Below are 13,868 nucleotides of genomic sequence, written 5' to 3' on the forward strand. Positions count from 1 at the left end.
ATTTTTGTTCTGGGTTATTTGCTATTGACATTTGTTGAAGGCCTAGCTTGGTAAGGAGCGGGAGGGAAAGAGCTGTGATTTCAAGGAAGCTGGTCAACATTCCCACTAACGTTTTCCATCCATGTGCAGAATAAATTTTCTTATGTGCACAGAGGGCTGTCCAGATGTGCATCACCAGTAGAAGCCCATGCTGCCAGCTGTGGAGTCTCTGCTAATCAGCTGAGGGGTGTTCCGATCACTCCTGGGTAGTCGCCCAAGCACTCAGCTTCCAGGGAGCACTGAAGCTAGTGTTGTTTTCTGTAAGCCTTGTTCTGCATTCACCTACGCCAGTACAGCTCCACAAAGTTCAAGGAAAATAATCCTACTTTACACTAGCATGAGATCAGCTGTCTATTCTATGGGCCAGATTCTGCTCCCTTATGTGCTTGTGTAAACACAGAGTAACTGCATTGCAGCCAACAGATTTATATCCATATGAAAGAAAGCAGCATTTGGGCCTTCCGTAGTGTACCTAGATGTCATGGGCAGTGTTCCTTCTAATTTTTTTCATTCATGGGCAGAATAAATTTTGTTATATGCACCAAGGCCTGTGCTGATGTGCCGTAGTAGTAGTAGCAGTAGCAGTAGCATTCTTCAGTCTACAAAGACTATGGATCACGCTCTTCGTAGTTCCATTTGGGATCATCATTTGCAGCGTTGACTGTGACTGTGAAGGCCCACACGAGAGTGACAGTCCTTGCTGCATTTGTTGTATGTGTAATGGGGGTCTGGCAGATCCTTACTGTGCTTTCTGTGGGCTCGCTTCTCCTCTGCTAGCTGTCTGATCCTCATCTCACCCTTCTGAAGGCCCTTGTGTAGTTCCTACCTCCATCTGCTGCAATTGTCTGCCAGCTCCTCCCAGCTGTCCGGCTCGATGTCTACCTCCCGGAGGTCCCTCTTGCAAACATCTTTATAGCACAGCTGGGGGTGTCTGGGAGGTCTTTTGCCAGAGGCTAGCTGCCAGAGGCTAGGCTGATGTGCACCACCAAAGGAAACACATGGTGCCCCTGTGGATGCTGTTGGTACTCTGCTAATCAGCTGGGCAGCACCTGGATCTCTCCTGGGTAGCCACCAAAGCACTCAGCTCACAGCAGGGATGCCCAACCGATGGGTCAGGACCCAAACTTGGGTCTCTATTAGATTTTCTAATGTCACTGGCTGGGTGGCTCCAAGCCCCATGTGGCTCTTTATGGAGCCATTTGCAGCTCCCACCACTGCCGCCGCTTACTCCTCCAGCTCCCAGTCCCTGTCCTGCGGAAGTGGAACTCAATTTAATTGGTTTAACAGCCGGCAAGAGGGATACAGCCATTAAACCAATTAAATGGAGTCCATTTCCGTGCAGCAGAGCAGGGAACTGCCCATGCTGCAGGTGGGAGACGGGAGTAGGAGTGCTGGGGCGACCTGTGTGGATGAGGCCACAGCCGCCCAGCGAAGGAGCAGCGGTGGGGCAGCGGCAATGCTCATGAGGTAGGTGGGAGGGTGCTTTGGGGCTGGGGGGGATTTAAGCCTGGGGGTGGGGTGGGAAGCGAATCAAGATTTATTTAAAAAAAAAAATTTCCCCAGGGGAGAACATCCCCTCACCTCTGGTTTTGCACTGCCTTGGGTCACAAAGTGTTACTGAGTTGTCAAAACGGGTCATCATCTCGAAACGTCTGGGAACCACTGGCCATGACAGTAGGTGCTGTGTAATTAATACCTCATTGCACATGTTTTTATTCATTGATCTGAGTTCACTGTGCCCTGTGAATGTTATCGTAGGCACTTAGTTATCCCACTGAATGAAGAATATAGCCGACAGAAGGCTATCTTGATCCTTATGTATGCGCATTTCAGACTGGTGAACATACCGGTTTGTCTCTTGCCATTAAACTAAACTAGAGACGTGCTATTGACTTCAATGGGGGCAGGGAATGAAAAAAACTTAATTGTAAATTGCATTAGCAGATTAAAAAAAGAAATTATTTCATGGACAGACAGGGTGAATTTCCAGTACGATTAAGTGTCTCACCCCATCACCCCCTAAGTGAACACTGCTTTTGGTTTGATGAAGTTGGCATAAAAGTATCATAAGTGAATTGTGGATGTTTGTTCTAAATGTTGTCAATGCATGTTTGTTTTTTCTTGTGAAGAGTTTCAAAACTCAGGGCAGCCTAAGCAAACATACTGCCACAAAAACAATTTCCTAACATCCTGTGCCTAAACATAAGCACGGGTCAGTGATGGCAGGATTCGGGCCTTAGCCCACTAAAAGCTTTTAATAAATAGAATAACAAATAAAAGTAGTAAAAGCATCCCCCAGGATGGGGAAGCCAAGCATTTGTAGTACCTTAAAAACTAACAAAATTACTTATTAGGGTTCTACCCACAAAAGCTCATTATCTAATACTTTTATTATACTTTAAGGTGATACAGGACTGCTTGTTTTTTGGGGAAAGAAGGCAGAAAAAGATGTGGCTTATTTGTGTTTACCCTTGGAGCCACTGGCAGGTTTTATGGCAGTGAACGTTTCAAAGTCAAGCTCCAATGGGAGTTTAAAAGGTAGCAAGGCACTAGGGAATCCGGGGACAAGTTTGGGGCTGGGGGAGAAGCACAGATATTAGCGTACATAATACACACGGACACATGCTGTGCAAGGCTGGGTGGGTGGGATCATGTTACGTCATGTACAGACTCGAATGCACGTGGTGGGTAAGACACAAAGGCCCCGCTGCAGGTAGGCTTGTGCAGTGACCCCCCCTTGCACACATATCATTTGCAACACCCAGACACAGGGTCTGCAGTGGTTGGAGCTGGGGTTGTGCATTTTGCACAGCGCAGGCCGAGGCCTGAACACAGCAGCGGGACCAGGGCAGTGCTGGGACGCGCACAGCAGCGGCAGCAGGGTCACGTTTGCCCTCCGGCGCAGCGCCCCTCGTCTGCTCCCGCCCCAGCAGCTACAGCCCGGAGCCGGAGCCGGAGCGCGTGCGCGACCCCAGGCGGCAGAGCGCGAGCACGTGCTGAGGGGCACGCGCCGACGGCCGTTTGCGCCCGCTGCGCATGCGCAGGCCGGAGGTTTGGCGTTGGGCGGGCGGCGGTGGCGAGCGTCGAGGAGGGACGTGCGGGCTGAGGGAGGCTGCGGCTGCGCTGCGCTGCGCGTACGGGATCGCGGCGGGCCTGGGGTTGCCCGAGCGTCCCCCCACCCGGCCCTTGCACCCCCTGTGCCCCTCACCCTCCAGCCTCCACGCCCCCCCGCCTTCTGCATCCCTTCCCCCACCTGCCCCCTGGTTACCCCCACCCTGTGCCCCCCGCCTTCTGCATCCCCTCCCCCACCTGCCCCCTGGTTACCCCCACCCTGCACCCTCCGCTTTCTGCCTCCCCTCCCCCACCTGCTCCCTGGTCACCCCCACCCTGCACCCCCTGCTTTCTGCCTCCCCTCCCCCACCTGCTCCCTGGTCACCCCCACCCTGCACCCCCCGCTTTCTGTCTCCCCTCCCCCACCTGCACCCTGGTTACCCCCACCCTGCACCCTCCGCTTTCTGCCTCCCCTCCCCCACCTGCCCCCTGGTCACCCCCACCCTGCACCCCCCGCTTTCTGCTTCCCCTCCCCCACCTGCCCCCTGGTTACCCCCACCCTGCACCCCCCGCTTTCTGCTTCCCCTCCCCCACCTGCCCCCTGGTTACCCCCACCCTGCGCCCCCTGCCTTCTGCCTCCCCTCCCCCCCTGCCCCTGGTGCCCCCACCCTGCCCCCACCTTTGTCTCCCTTCCCCCCCACCTGCCCCCTGTGTGTCCCCACCCTGCACCCCATCTTTGCCTCTCCTTCCCCACCTGCCCCCACGTACTCCCACCCTGCACCCCCTGCCTTCTGCCTCCCCCACCCTGTACCCCCAGCACCCCCTGCCTCCCCTCCTCCCACCCAGCCCACCTGCACCCTGGGTACCCCCACCCTGCACCCCTCACCTTCTGGCCCCCTCACTCCAGCTACCCTGTATACAGTCTGCACTCTGGATCTCATCTACTCCTGCCCTGCTCCCTACCCTATGCACTCCACATCTTCCATCCCCTGTACTCAACCACTAGGGATGAGCAGGGCCACCAGGGGCTGGGATGCTCCTGCGGAGAAGGGCAGCTGGAGAGCCGCAGACCAGGATGGCTCCTGCCCAACTGGAGCACGCCCAGGTCACTTCAGACTAGAGCTGCTTGGCACGTGCTGGAACACCCCCACCTGTGGTGGCACTGAAGAAGAGCTGTGTGGAAGCATGCTGCACGAGGGATTGCTCCAGCCCAGTTTCCTCCTTACACATCTAATTGGTTAAACCTAGCATTTAACGAGTTAACCAATTAAATGGGATTTAATGACCCTGCCCCAGCTTGCATCCCCTAGATACACCCCATACCCTCTGTTTCCATACAACCTACACTGTGAACCCCATGTCGTACTTCACCCTCACCTCTTACACCTGCACTCCATAGATACCCCCAACCTGCATTTTCCATACCTAATACCACCTTGCTCTGCCCACACATATCCCACCATGTACCTCCACACCTTAAGTTCTATTATGCCCCTACTCCACATATGCCCCCCATGCCCTATGTTGCATTTACCTCTTATTTCATACACCCCTCCTCTTATATCTGCCTCATCTTGCCCATCACTCTGTATCCCCAATGCCCCAGCATATCCCTGCCCCTTCTGTCTTCTTCCCATGCATCCCTCTTGTTCCCTCTACCGTCCGTCATTTACATATGATCCATCATTTCTGTCCCATATATCTCCTGAACCTTCCTTTTTTCCCTGTGCCCTCTCCCTACATATCCCTGATCCCCCCTCATCCTGTCCCTTCCTTCTACATGCCATATAATACAGCTCTTTTCCCCATATACCTCTTCTTTGACCTCATTCTCCACTGCACATACATGGCTTGCAATTTGCGTCTTTCACACACTTAATTCACAGCTGCTCCCCAACCTTTGCTCCTATACATTTTTCCACCCTCCAACTTTATTCCCCCTCTTCACTTACCCTTCACTTTGTTATTTCTTCACCCCCCCATGCACACAGTCTCTATTCTTGCAAACTAAACTAATCTTAAGTTGGCAACATATGGTTTGAAAACATTCTCTTCCCTGTATAAACAAATGTAGACCCTTTTGCAGTGGTCCTTCCGATAGTGGTGTGCGTGCTAAGGAGATGGGTGTTCCAAATCTCAGGTGCTTTGCACCTTCTGGCGTGCACTGGCAGGGGTTTGTGCCACAGGGGGGTGCGCTGAAGTCTGGAAGGCTAGTTGGTGGTGATTGGAAAGGGCCAGAAGTAGGTACTCCAAACTCTGTTCCGTTCCAGTCTGCTTTTACAATATTCTGTACCCCTGACTGAATCTGCTCATCTTCCTGTAAACTGAATCACCATGGTAGGGAAACCTCCCTAATTTCCAGACTTATCCCCACACAAAGGAAAATGCTCGAGGCCCAGACTGCTTCCTGTTCTATCCATTCTTTCAGGAAAAGCTGCTTCCTAACTAAAAATTATCCCATTAGCAAAGATAAAGCCTCCACCTGTCGTAACTGTCCAATACTTACACTTGGCTCCTGTGATGAGCCTTCGCCTGCTATGAAAGCTTACTGCAGCACTTATCCTTGAGAAGTTGAAAAGACCCTTGACGCCCTTGCTGCTCTCTTCAGTTCCTTCCATCTTCCTCAAGGCTTTAAGGAAATGTTACAGTTTCTGTCACACCACATAGCAAAGCCACTTCACAGAATGAATAACTGACAAAATTTTTCAGTAGGTGCAAAATATAAGCAGGAGGCTGAGGTGAAAGAGGAACAGTAGGGTTAGAGTTATTCACAAGAAATAAGAAACTAGAGGAAGGGTATTTGGAAAGTAACTACACTCTGTTTCAGCAGATCTATGGTATTCCCTCTGGTCCTCCTTCCTTTTCTGAAGACCAGGGCAGCATTTTATGGAAAGTGTATATTGGCAAGTCCATGTCCTAGCATGCCCTCTGTGTGACTCATTGGTCCCACAGTGGCAGTGGTTCCTTTCTTCAGCGGGGGTCAAAGTAAGTATGGCAGGGGGCGTTTTCAGCCTCTGTGTAGCAGAAGACAGCCAGTGACTGCTTCTTAAGCTTGTACGGTCACATATCTTCTATAGCACTTCTTATTTGTAGAGCTCAAATCTCCCTCCAAAGGAAAGTATTATTCCCATCTCTCCTCATCCGGAGAAGTGAGAAATAGCCCCTTCTTGTCTTTATAAGCTGACGTGTTTTTCTACTCCATTTCCATTCAATGAAGCGGGTTTTACTCAATAAAGCTAATGTCCCAATAAGTTTGTTAGTCTCTAAGGTGCCACAAACTAACACAGCTGACCCTTTGAGACTACAAAAAGAGGAAAGCTGAATATTACCTCATGCCGCTTTTTTCCTTTCAACATTGATTTCCTTTTATTTCTCCTTCGTTTTCTCCATTTCCTCTGTTTTTGCCTATCTTCCTCTCCATTTTATTAATTTTTCTCTGTTTGCCCTTTTACTGAAAGAACACTTTTAACATTTGCATTTATTTATTTTGTAACATGCCAGAACATAAGATTTACCACACTAAAGCAGTCCAATCTATTCTAATATCGCAGTGTGGTCAGAGGGTGGTATAAAACTTCTGTAGAACCTGATTATGTTTCTCTTTCCTGGTATGTATTCCCATTTTGCTTTTGCCTTGCCTAATACATTCTGCAATATTTTCCCTGTTCTCCTGTTTGCTTTGGTCTCTAGCTCCCTTCCCTCTTCTTGTGTCTCTGTTTTCTGTTATTCCCTGTCAGAATAACCAAGTTAGGCTTTCTGTTACTTAGCCAAGCACTTTTAAAAAATAAGCATTGTGCTAAAAAATAAACACAACACCTGCTTTTTGATTCCTGACTAACAGACTAATAAATGTTCAGCATGATTTACAGTTTATCACTTTGTACAGATAATCTGACATCTGTCTCTATCAAGATTAGAAGTATATGAGGCTGTAACTAGCAAATTGTGTCTAATAATTTGCTGAAAGATCTAGATTTTTAGAGAGTTTAGAGACCCACAATGCGCATGCAATTGTGTAGTTACCACTATTAAGAACAGAAACAGCTAATCAGACACATTTTCATACAAAGTCATACAATTTCAACACACAATAGGATAAACTGCACAAACATTTTGCAGTCCTGGATTGCCTAAAAATTCAATCCAAAGTATTTTATCCCTTTATCATGAACATTGACATCATTTTCCTTTAACTTCCACTGACATTGTGCATTCCCATTTTTAAGATTAATTCTTATGTTTTTCCCCAGTTCGTTTGAATTCAGCTACTGAGTACGAGCAACATGTTCTATATGCATTTGTTTATGAACAAACGTGGGCCATTGGCCAAAATATGGCTCGCTGCCCACTGGGAGAAGAAGCTCACAAAAACACACATATTTGAGTGTAATTTGGAGACTACTATTGAAAAGATCATTTCACCAAAGGTATGTAACTGACTAATATTTAAAACCAGTTGTAGAGAGGTGGATCCTTTATGGTAAAAGACTATCTGCAAATATTGTAATGGTTCTCGTTTGAAGTTAGGGAGACAAGATAGATAAAGTAATGTCTTTTATAATCAGAAGTTGTTGTGGGAGACAAGCCCACCCTACACAGAGCTCTTCTTCAGACAGGAAGGATACTCAAAGTGCCATACCTATGGATTGTTTAGCAAAAGTAGTTAGCTTACATCAAGGAACTGTTCAAGGTGAAGTAGGGCAAAGGAAGAGGGGAAAGGGTGCTGGTCGGGGCAGGGATTGTTACTTGCTCACAGATTGTTGTAATAATAAATAGAGTCTTTGTGTTCCCATTATTTTTAATGGCTATGAAAGTTAAACATTTAATCCCCCAGACTCATGTTTTGAAGGTGCAGTGCAGGTTTCCTTTGAGGAGGAGGAGGACTGGGGTCAAACATGTGGTCTATGTCTATACTAAAGGGTTTTGTAGACAAAACTGGCATTTTCTTGACAAAACCCGGGGACCATCCATGTTCAGAAGGTGTTCTGTCAACAGTAAATTGACAAAATGCAGTACTTTTTTGACAGTCTCATCACACTCTCCACGAGGCATAATGCCTCTGTTGACAGAGATCTGTCATCAGAAAGCTGGTTTGGGCCTTCCGGGGATCCGTCTTTCTACAGACTGGGTTTCCGGACACCTGGCAGCCCTGTCTGCTGTGCTCCCAGTTGGCTGTTTTAGTGGGAGAGTGGCCGGGCAGTCTAGCTGTTCTTTGTCAACAGGGCAGATCACTCTTGCAATCTGCTTGGCAGTTTGGCCGCAATCTGTTGGTAGAAGTTTTGTCGGAAGATATCTTCTGACAAAAAATTTTGTTGATAAATTGCTGTAATCTAGACATAGCTGTGGTGATCGCTTAGTGCAAAGTGTTCACCCACAGATGATGTAGTAGTATTGTCCTTTATTGTTTTCCTACAACAGTTCATTTGAGATCATAGTTATTTTATTGCTTCACCCATGTGGTTGTTAAGGGAGCACTTAGCGCACAGAGGAACACCATGTCTTGTAATAGGCATGTGTGAGACCCAAGGATCTTGAAAGGTGTGTTGTAGTCATTGTAGCAGAGTAGATATGTATGCAAGTTTTGCATCTGTTTGTCTGGTCTGGCGCCGCTTTGAAATGCTTTGTACCAGTGAGTGGTGAACTTGCTTCTGATGATGTGCTTGGAGAGGTGTGTTGTTGTTTGAAGGCCACAAGAAGTGATTTAGGAAGGATTTTTTTTTCAGAGTGGGTCCTCATCAAGTCTGGGTTATAGTTATTGGATTGTATCTAATATGGGTCCTGTATTAGGGTGGTAGGTAACAACTAGGGGTGTGCAGTTGTAGGGACCTTTATTATTGAAGTGGGCCTATTGGGGTGGTCCATTCCATGCAGCGATCTGCTTCTGTAGTGAAATGATCTTCTTTGGTGAAGGCAGTTTTCAGTGTGTTAAAGTGTATAGCCTGGACCACCTCTTTGTAGCATATTCTGTGGTATCTGAGTACCTGGCTGTAGATGACAAATTTTGGTATGTTTGGAGTGGTTGCTGGGTCTGTGAAGGTAGGTATGATGATCAGTGCATTTCTTGTGTATGGTTGTCTGTCAGGTTCCATTGTTGAAGCTGATCATGGCATTGAGACAGTTGGGGCTAGTGTGAGACTGTTCCAGAGAGAGTTTAACATATACTTGTTAGTTATTGAAATGATGGTGGAAATCAATGTGGGGGTTTGTCATCTGTCCAGAGGGTAAAAATCTCAGGTATCTCATTGGTTTCATGTATGGGAGCTGGAACTAGGTGTGCTGGGGATGCTAGTGCATCTCCTGCCTTGAAGTGGTTTCCATATACACAGTCAGTGCCCCCACTATAAATATTGTTCCAGCACCTGTGGTTTCTTGGTGTATTTGTCGAAAAATTCTGCTTAGAAATCCCAACTAAGATTCAGTCCAAGGCACCGTACAGCTGCACAGTAAGGGATAGTCCTTGTCTTGAAAAGCTTACCATCCAAATAGATAGTACTGACAAAAGGGTGGATGGGGAGAGCAGTGTTCCACATAAGCTGTGCACTTGGGGGGGCACCCACGAGAGATTTAGGTGCTGCTCGGCTGATTAACAGGCGCCCACAGCCAGCCATAGCCAGCAGCATGTGTTTCTGATGGTGGTGCAAGCACTTCCCGTTTACAGTCTACACCCTCTGCTCCTGCACCCCAGCTATCCCTGCCCTGCACTCTCTATGTGTAGCAACCGTGGTAGAGCCAGGAACAAAACAGAGGTCTTCTTAGTCCCAGCTCAATACTCTGTCTACCAGGAGTGTTTTCTTTTAAGTGATGATAGCTCTTGATTTTCTACCCAGTACTAACCTGAATATCTCAAAATGACATATACCGTGTTATTTTGTTGTTTAGATGAGTTCCTTTTCTATACATAGCTTGTATAATAAGTGCAATTATTTTGTCTTCATGATTTGGCCACAAATGTTAATACTTGAAAAAATTTTAAAAATCATTAAAGGTTAAAATTGCTCTGCGCACCTCAGGACACTTGCTTTTGGGAGTTGTGCGAATCTATCATAGGAAGACAAAGTACCTCTTGGCAGACTGCAGTGAAGCTTTAGTGAAAATGAAAATGGCCTTTCGTCCAGGTAGGCACAGAATTCTGAATTTGTCTGTCTTTACAGTTTGTCTTCAAATTTCATTTGGGATAGTCCAGCTAGATATACATTATTGATTTCAAGAGAAGTTGGATTTCATGGTGCATAACAAAACAATTTAATGTTTATGCCAACGTAATTTGATCTTTTGGGCTCCTTTGTGGTCTTGGCGGAACCAGTGACAATGAAGACAGAATTATCCACTAATCCCAATTATCCAGGGTAATTCTGTCTTCATTGTTATGTCATTCCTTGTCCTTTATAATGACGCTACCAAATTCTTTGCTGACACTGGTATTTAGTGCCAATTCTGTTAGTGTTTTTGTGGTCTACCAGGACAGAGACCACCAAATTCATTTGTAATGGACCATCTATTAAAGTTTCCTTTCATTTGTGCACTTAATAGGAAGAATTATCTCATAATTAGAGCTGTCCATCTGGTAACCCTCATATTCCTCATTTTTATATAATTGTGATGCCTCAAAATTGTACATGTTTTATTTAAAATATCAGGAGAAAGATTATGATCTGCTGAAAGCTTGGGCAGGTGTCAAACAACCATAAACAGTCATTGTCCAGCACGAAAGTTTCAGGTCAGTGACTCACTTGCACAAGACCACCACAGGGGAATTGCAATGCCCTGGGAATCCTGCCATATAAGCCACTGTAGCAGCACAGCTGCAGTGCTTCAGTGAAGATATTACCTATGCCAATGGGAGATGCTTCTTCCATTGGCACAGGTACTCCACCAGAGCTGCCAATGATTTTTGTAGGAAAAAATAACAGACATTCAAACTTTCTTACAGACACTTTCATACATAATATAAAGATGGCTCAAACGGCAAAAGTAAACAGCATTCAATATTTTTATTCATATATCACAACAGCAATGTTGTTAAGCCAGTTTAACCTCCTTACCACCTTCATCAGCATCCTTCAGTTTCTCCAGTTTGTGATAATACATTGCAGCAGCCACACTATTGTCAATTGCTTTAATTTTTCCAGACCCATTTTTGGCAGTCAATAATACTTCCAGCATATGAGTGGACAGTTAATTTCTCACATTTAAATGACCACCCCACTGTGACTTACCAGTTGGGAGCCTGTGGGAGGCCACTATACCTGGGCCTACTGTACTGCATACCTCTCTCTAGCTGCGTGGAACCTGGCAGGGGTGTGTACTGCACACATGCACACCAAAAGCTGCTGCTCTGCTGACATTAGTGACACTGAAGAAGAGTTCAAAACTGGAGGTAGAGAAGAGAAGGCCCTGTCAGCCAGTAGCCAGTTGGAGGGAGCCCCCGCAAGGAGAATTCCCCTCTCAATCCCTGTGTTAGGAATTGTAGACATCCTAGCAGTGCCCAACGGCATGGAGCTTGCCACGGGGGAGGGACTCAATGCTTTTTTACTATCTAAATGTTTTTACAGATTTTAATGAACACATCAAATTTTAGCTTTTTTATGGACTTCCCATGAATTTACTGACTGTTGGCAACCTTGTTCGCTACCTTCCCATGAGGTGATAGCTATGTCAGTGGAAGAATTCTCCTGTAGTGTTGCCTATACGAGGGATTATGTCAGTTTCACTGTGTCACTCAGGGTATGGATTATTGCTCACACTCCAAGTGATGTAGCTATGTCAACCTAATTTTCCAGTTTAGACCTGACACTAGTGTCTCTCCGTGGACAAAAGCTTCCATGGTCTTTAAACAACTGCTAGTAGTTTCAGCAGATTACAGCATTTCAGTACTTCTAACTTTTTCCAATGACACCATAAGTTTGCATGCGTGCCAATAACTAGCATGCTTATGACATGTACAGAAAATTAAAAGATTAAATTCCATTTTGGGCTCCTAGTAACAATGGCAAACATTGTTAATAAAGGCAACAGTACTCCTTGGTAGATTAACTAGTCTGAATGTATGCACTTATGAGAACATGACCCCTTATCACTGCTCATTTAGTTATGTTTTGCATTTCTTTTAGGACTTGTTGATCTTCCAGAAGAGAACTTTGAAGCTGCTTATAATTCCATTACATTGCCTGAAGACTTTCCTGATTTTGACACACAGCTACCTGACTTGAAGTAAATGTTTCTCAAGGCTTTTTTTAATATTTATATATATATATAGAGAGAGAGAGAGAGAGAGAGAGAGTCTGGCCTCATTTCCTCAGAGGTAAAAATGTATGTTCTTGCTTGTTCTCTGACCCATACCCATCATGCAGGTGGTACAGTCATTCCAGTTATTTGAATTTGATAATCTGATTCTTTCCTGTTTTGAGGGTATGTCTACACTAGAGGATTAGGTTGAATTTGTAAGGTTAATTTTTAGCACCCAGTTTTGTCAAGTTGAATGTGCATGTCCACACTGGCACATGAAGTCAATGGACTGCATCTCCATTAGGGTGGGCAGCTTTGATTTTATCAGCAATGCCCTGTGGGTACCTATCCCACAGTTCTTGCTCTCCCCTGGCATTGTGGGTTAATCTCCCTGTGTACCTGATAGGACACACAAGTGCCACAGGTGGTTCTGGGTATGTCTCATCAGCTTCCCATAGTGCACTAATCGCCTCTCCTCTCCCTTTGGAAAGCAATGGCAAAAAAAAAAGTTTTTGTGCCTTTTTTTCACTGGGTATCTGTGCATATGCCGTTGCAAGGCTAGCATGGAACTTGTTCAGCTTCAGACTTTTGGGGCAATTATTATGAGCACCTCACACATTGATCTGCAGTATGTGTGCAGAGCCTAAGAAGCCATTAGAGTGACGAAGACTTTGAGGACACAGCCATACACAAAAGTGAAACTCTGGAGAGAAGGAAGGGGAGCATGCTGGCTGCACAGTGAAGTGCTAGTTCTGATGCTGTAATACAAGCTCACCCTTGTGGGACCGCATTGTTCTGCAGGTATCGGACAATCTGCAGTGGCTACAAAACATCCACATGCATAAGGCCACTTTCATGGAACTTGGTGAATTGCTTTTCCCTGCCTTGACGTGTAGCAATAACAGAATGAGACCTGCTCTGACATTTCAGAAGTGAGTGGCAATACCTTTGTGGAAGCTTGCAATGCCAGACATCTGCCAGTCGGTGGGTAATCAGTTTGGAGTGGGCAAATCTACAGTGCAGGCTGCTATGATACAGGTAGTGAAGGCAACAAATACCCTTCTGCTATGAAGGACAGTGACTCTGGAAAATATGTCGGACGTAGTGGCTGGTTTTGCCCCAGTGGGTTTCCCTAACTGTGGCAGGGCAATAGATGGAATGCACATTCCTGTCTTAGTACCAGACTACCTTTTCACAGAGTACATAAACTCAAGAGATACTTCTCAATGGTTTGAAAGTGTTGATGGATCACCAAGGCTGTTTCACTGACATCAACATGGAATGGTTGGGAAAGGTGCATGGTGCACATATATTTAGGAACTCTGGCCTGTTCAAAAAGCTGCAGAATGGAACTTTCTTCCCAGATGGGAAAATCACCATTGGAGACATGGAGATACCAACAGTGATACTGGGAGATTCAGCTTATCCCTTGGCTCATGAAGTCATACACAGGCACTCTGGACCGCAGTAAGGAGCAGTTCTTCTGCAGGCTGAGCAAGTGCAGAAGGGTAGTAGAATGTGCATTTAGCTATTTAAAAGCCAGATGCAGGAGC

General features: G+C 46.3%; 1 protein-coding gene across 1 annotated transcript in view; it reads left to right on the forward strand.

The window, feature by feature from the left end:
• Positions 1–13,868, forward strand: part of RAD21L1 (RAD21 cohesin complex component like 1) — a 52,665-nt gene that overhangs the window by 15,641 nt on the left and 23,156 nt on the right. The window contains exons 2-4 of the mRNA XM_075011409.1: positions 7,341–7,517; positions 10,076–10,205; positions 12,201–12,300. Of these exons, the coding sequence (XP_074867510.1) occupies positions 7,374–7,517; positions 10,076–10,205; positions 12,201–12,300 (374 nt within the window). The 5' untranslated portion in view covers positions 7,341–7,373. The remainder of the gene's footprint in view (positions 1–7,340; positions 7,518–10,075; positions 10,206–12,200; positions 12,301–13,868) is intronic.

Source organism: Carettochelys insculpta, chromosome 17 (genome assembly GCF_033958435.1).
Source record: "Carettochelys insculpta isolate YL-2023 chromosome 17, ASM3395843v1, whole genome shotgun sequence".
NCBI lineage: Eukaryota > Metazoa > Chordata > Testudines > Carettochelyidae > Carettochelys > Carettochelys insculpta.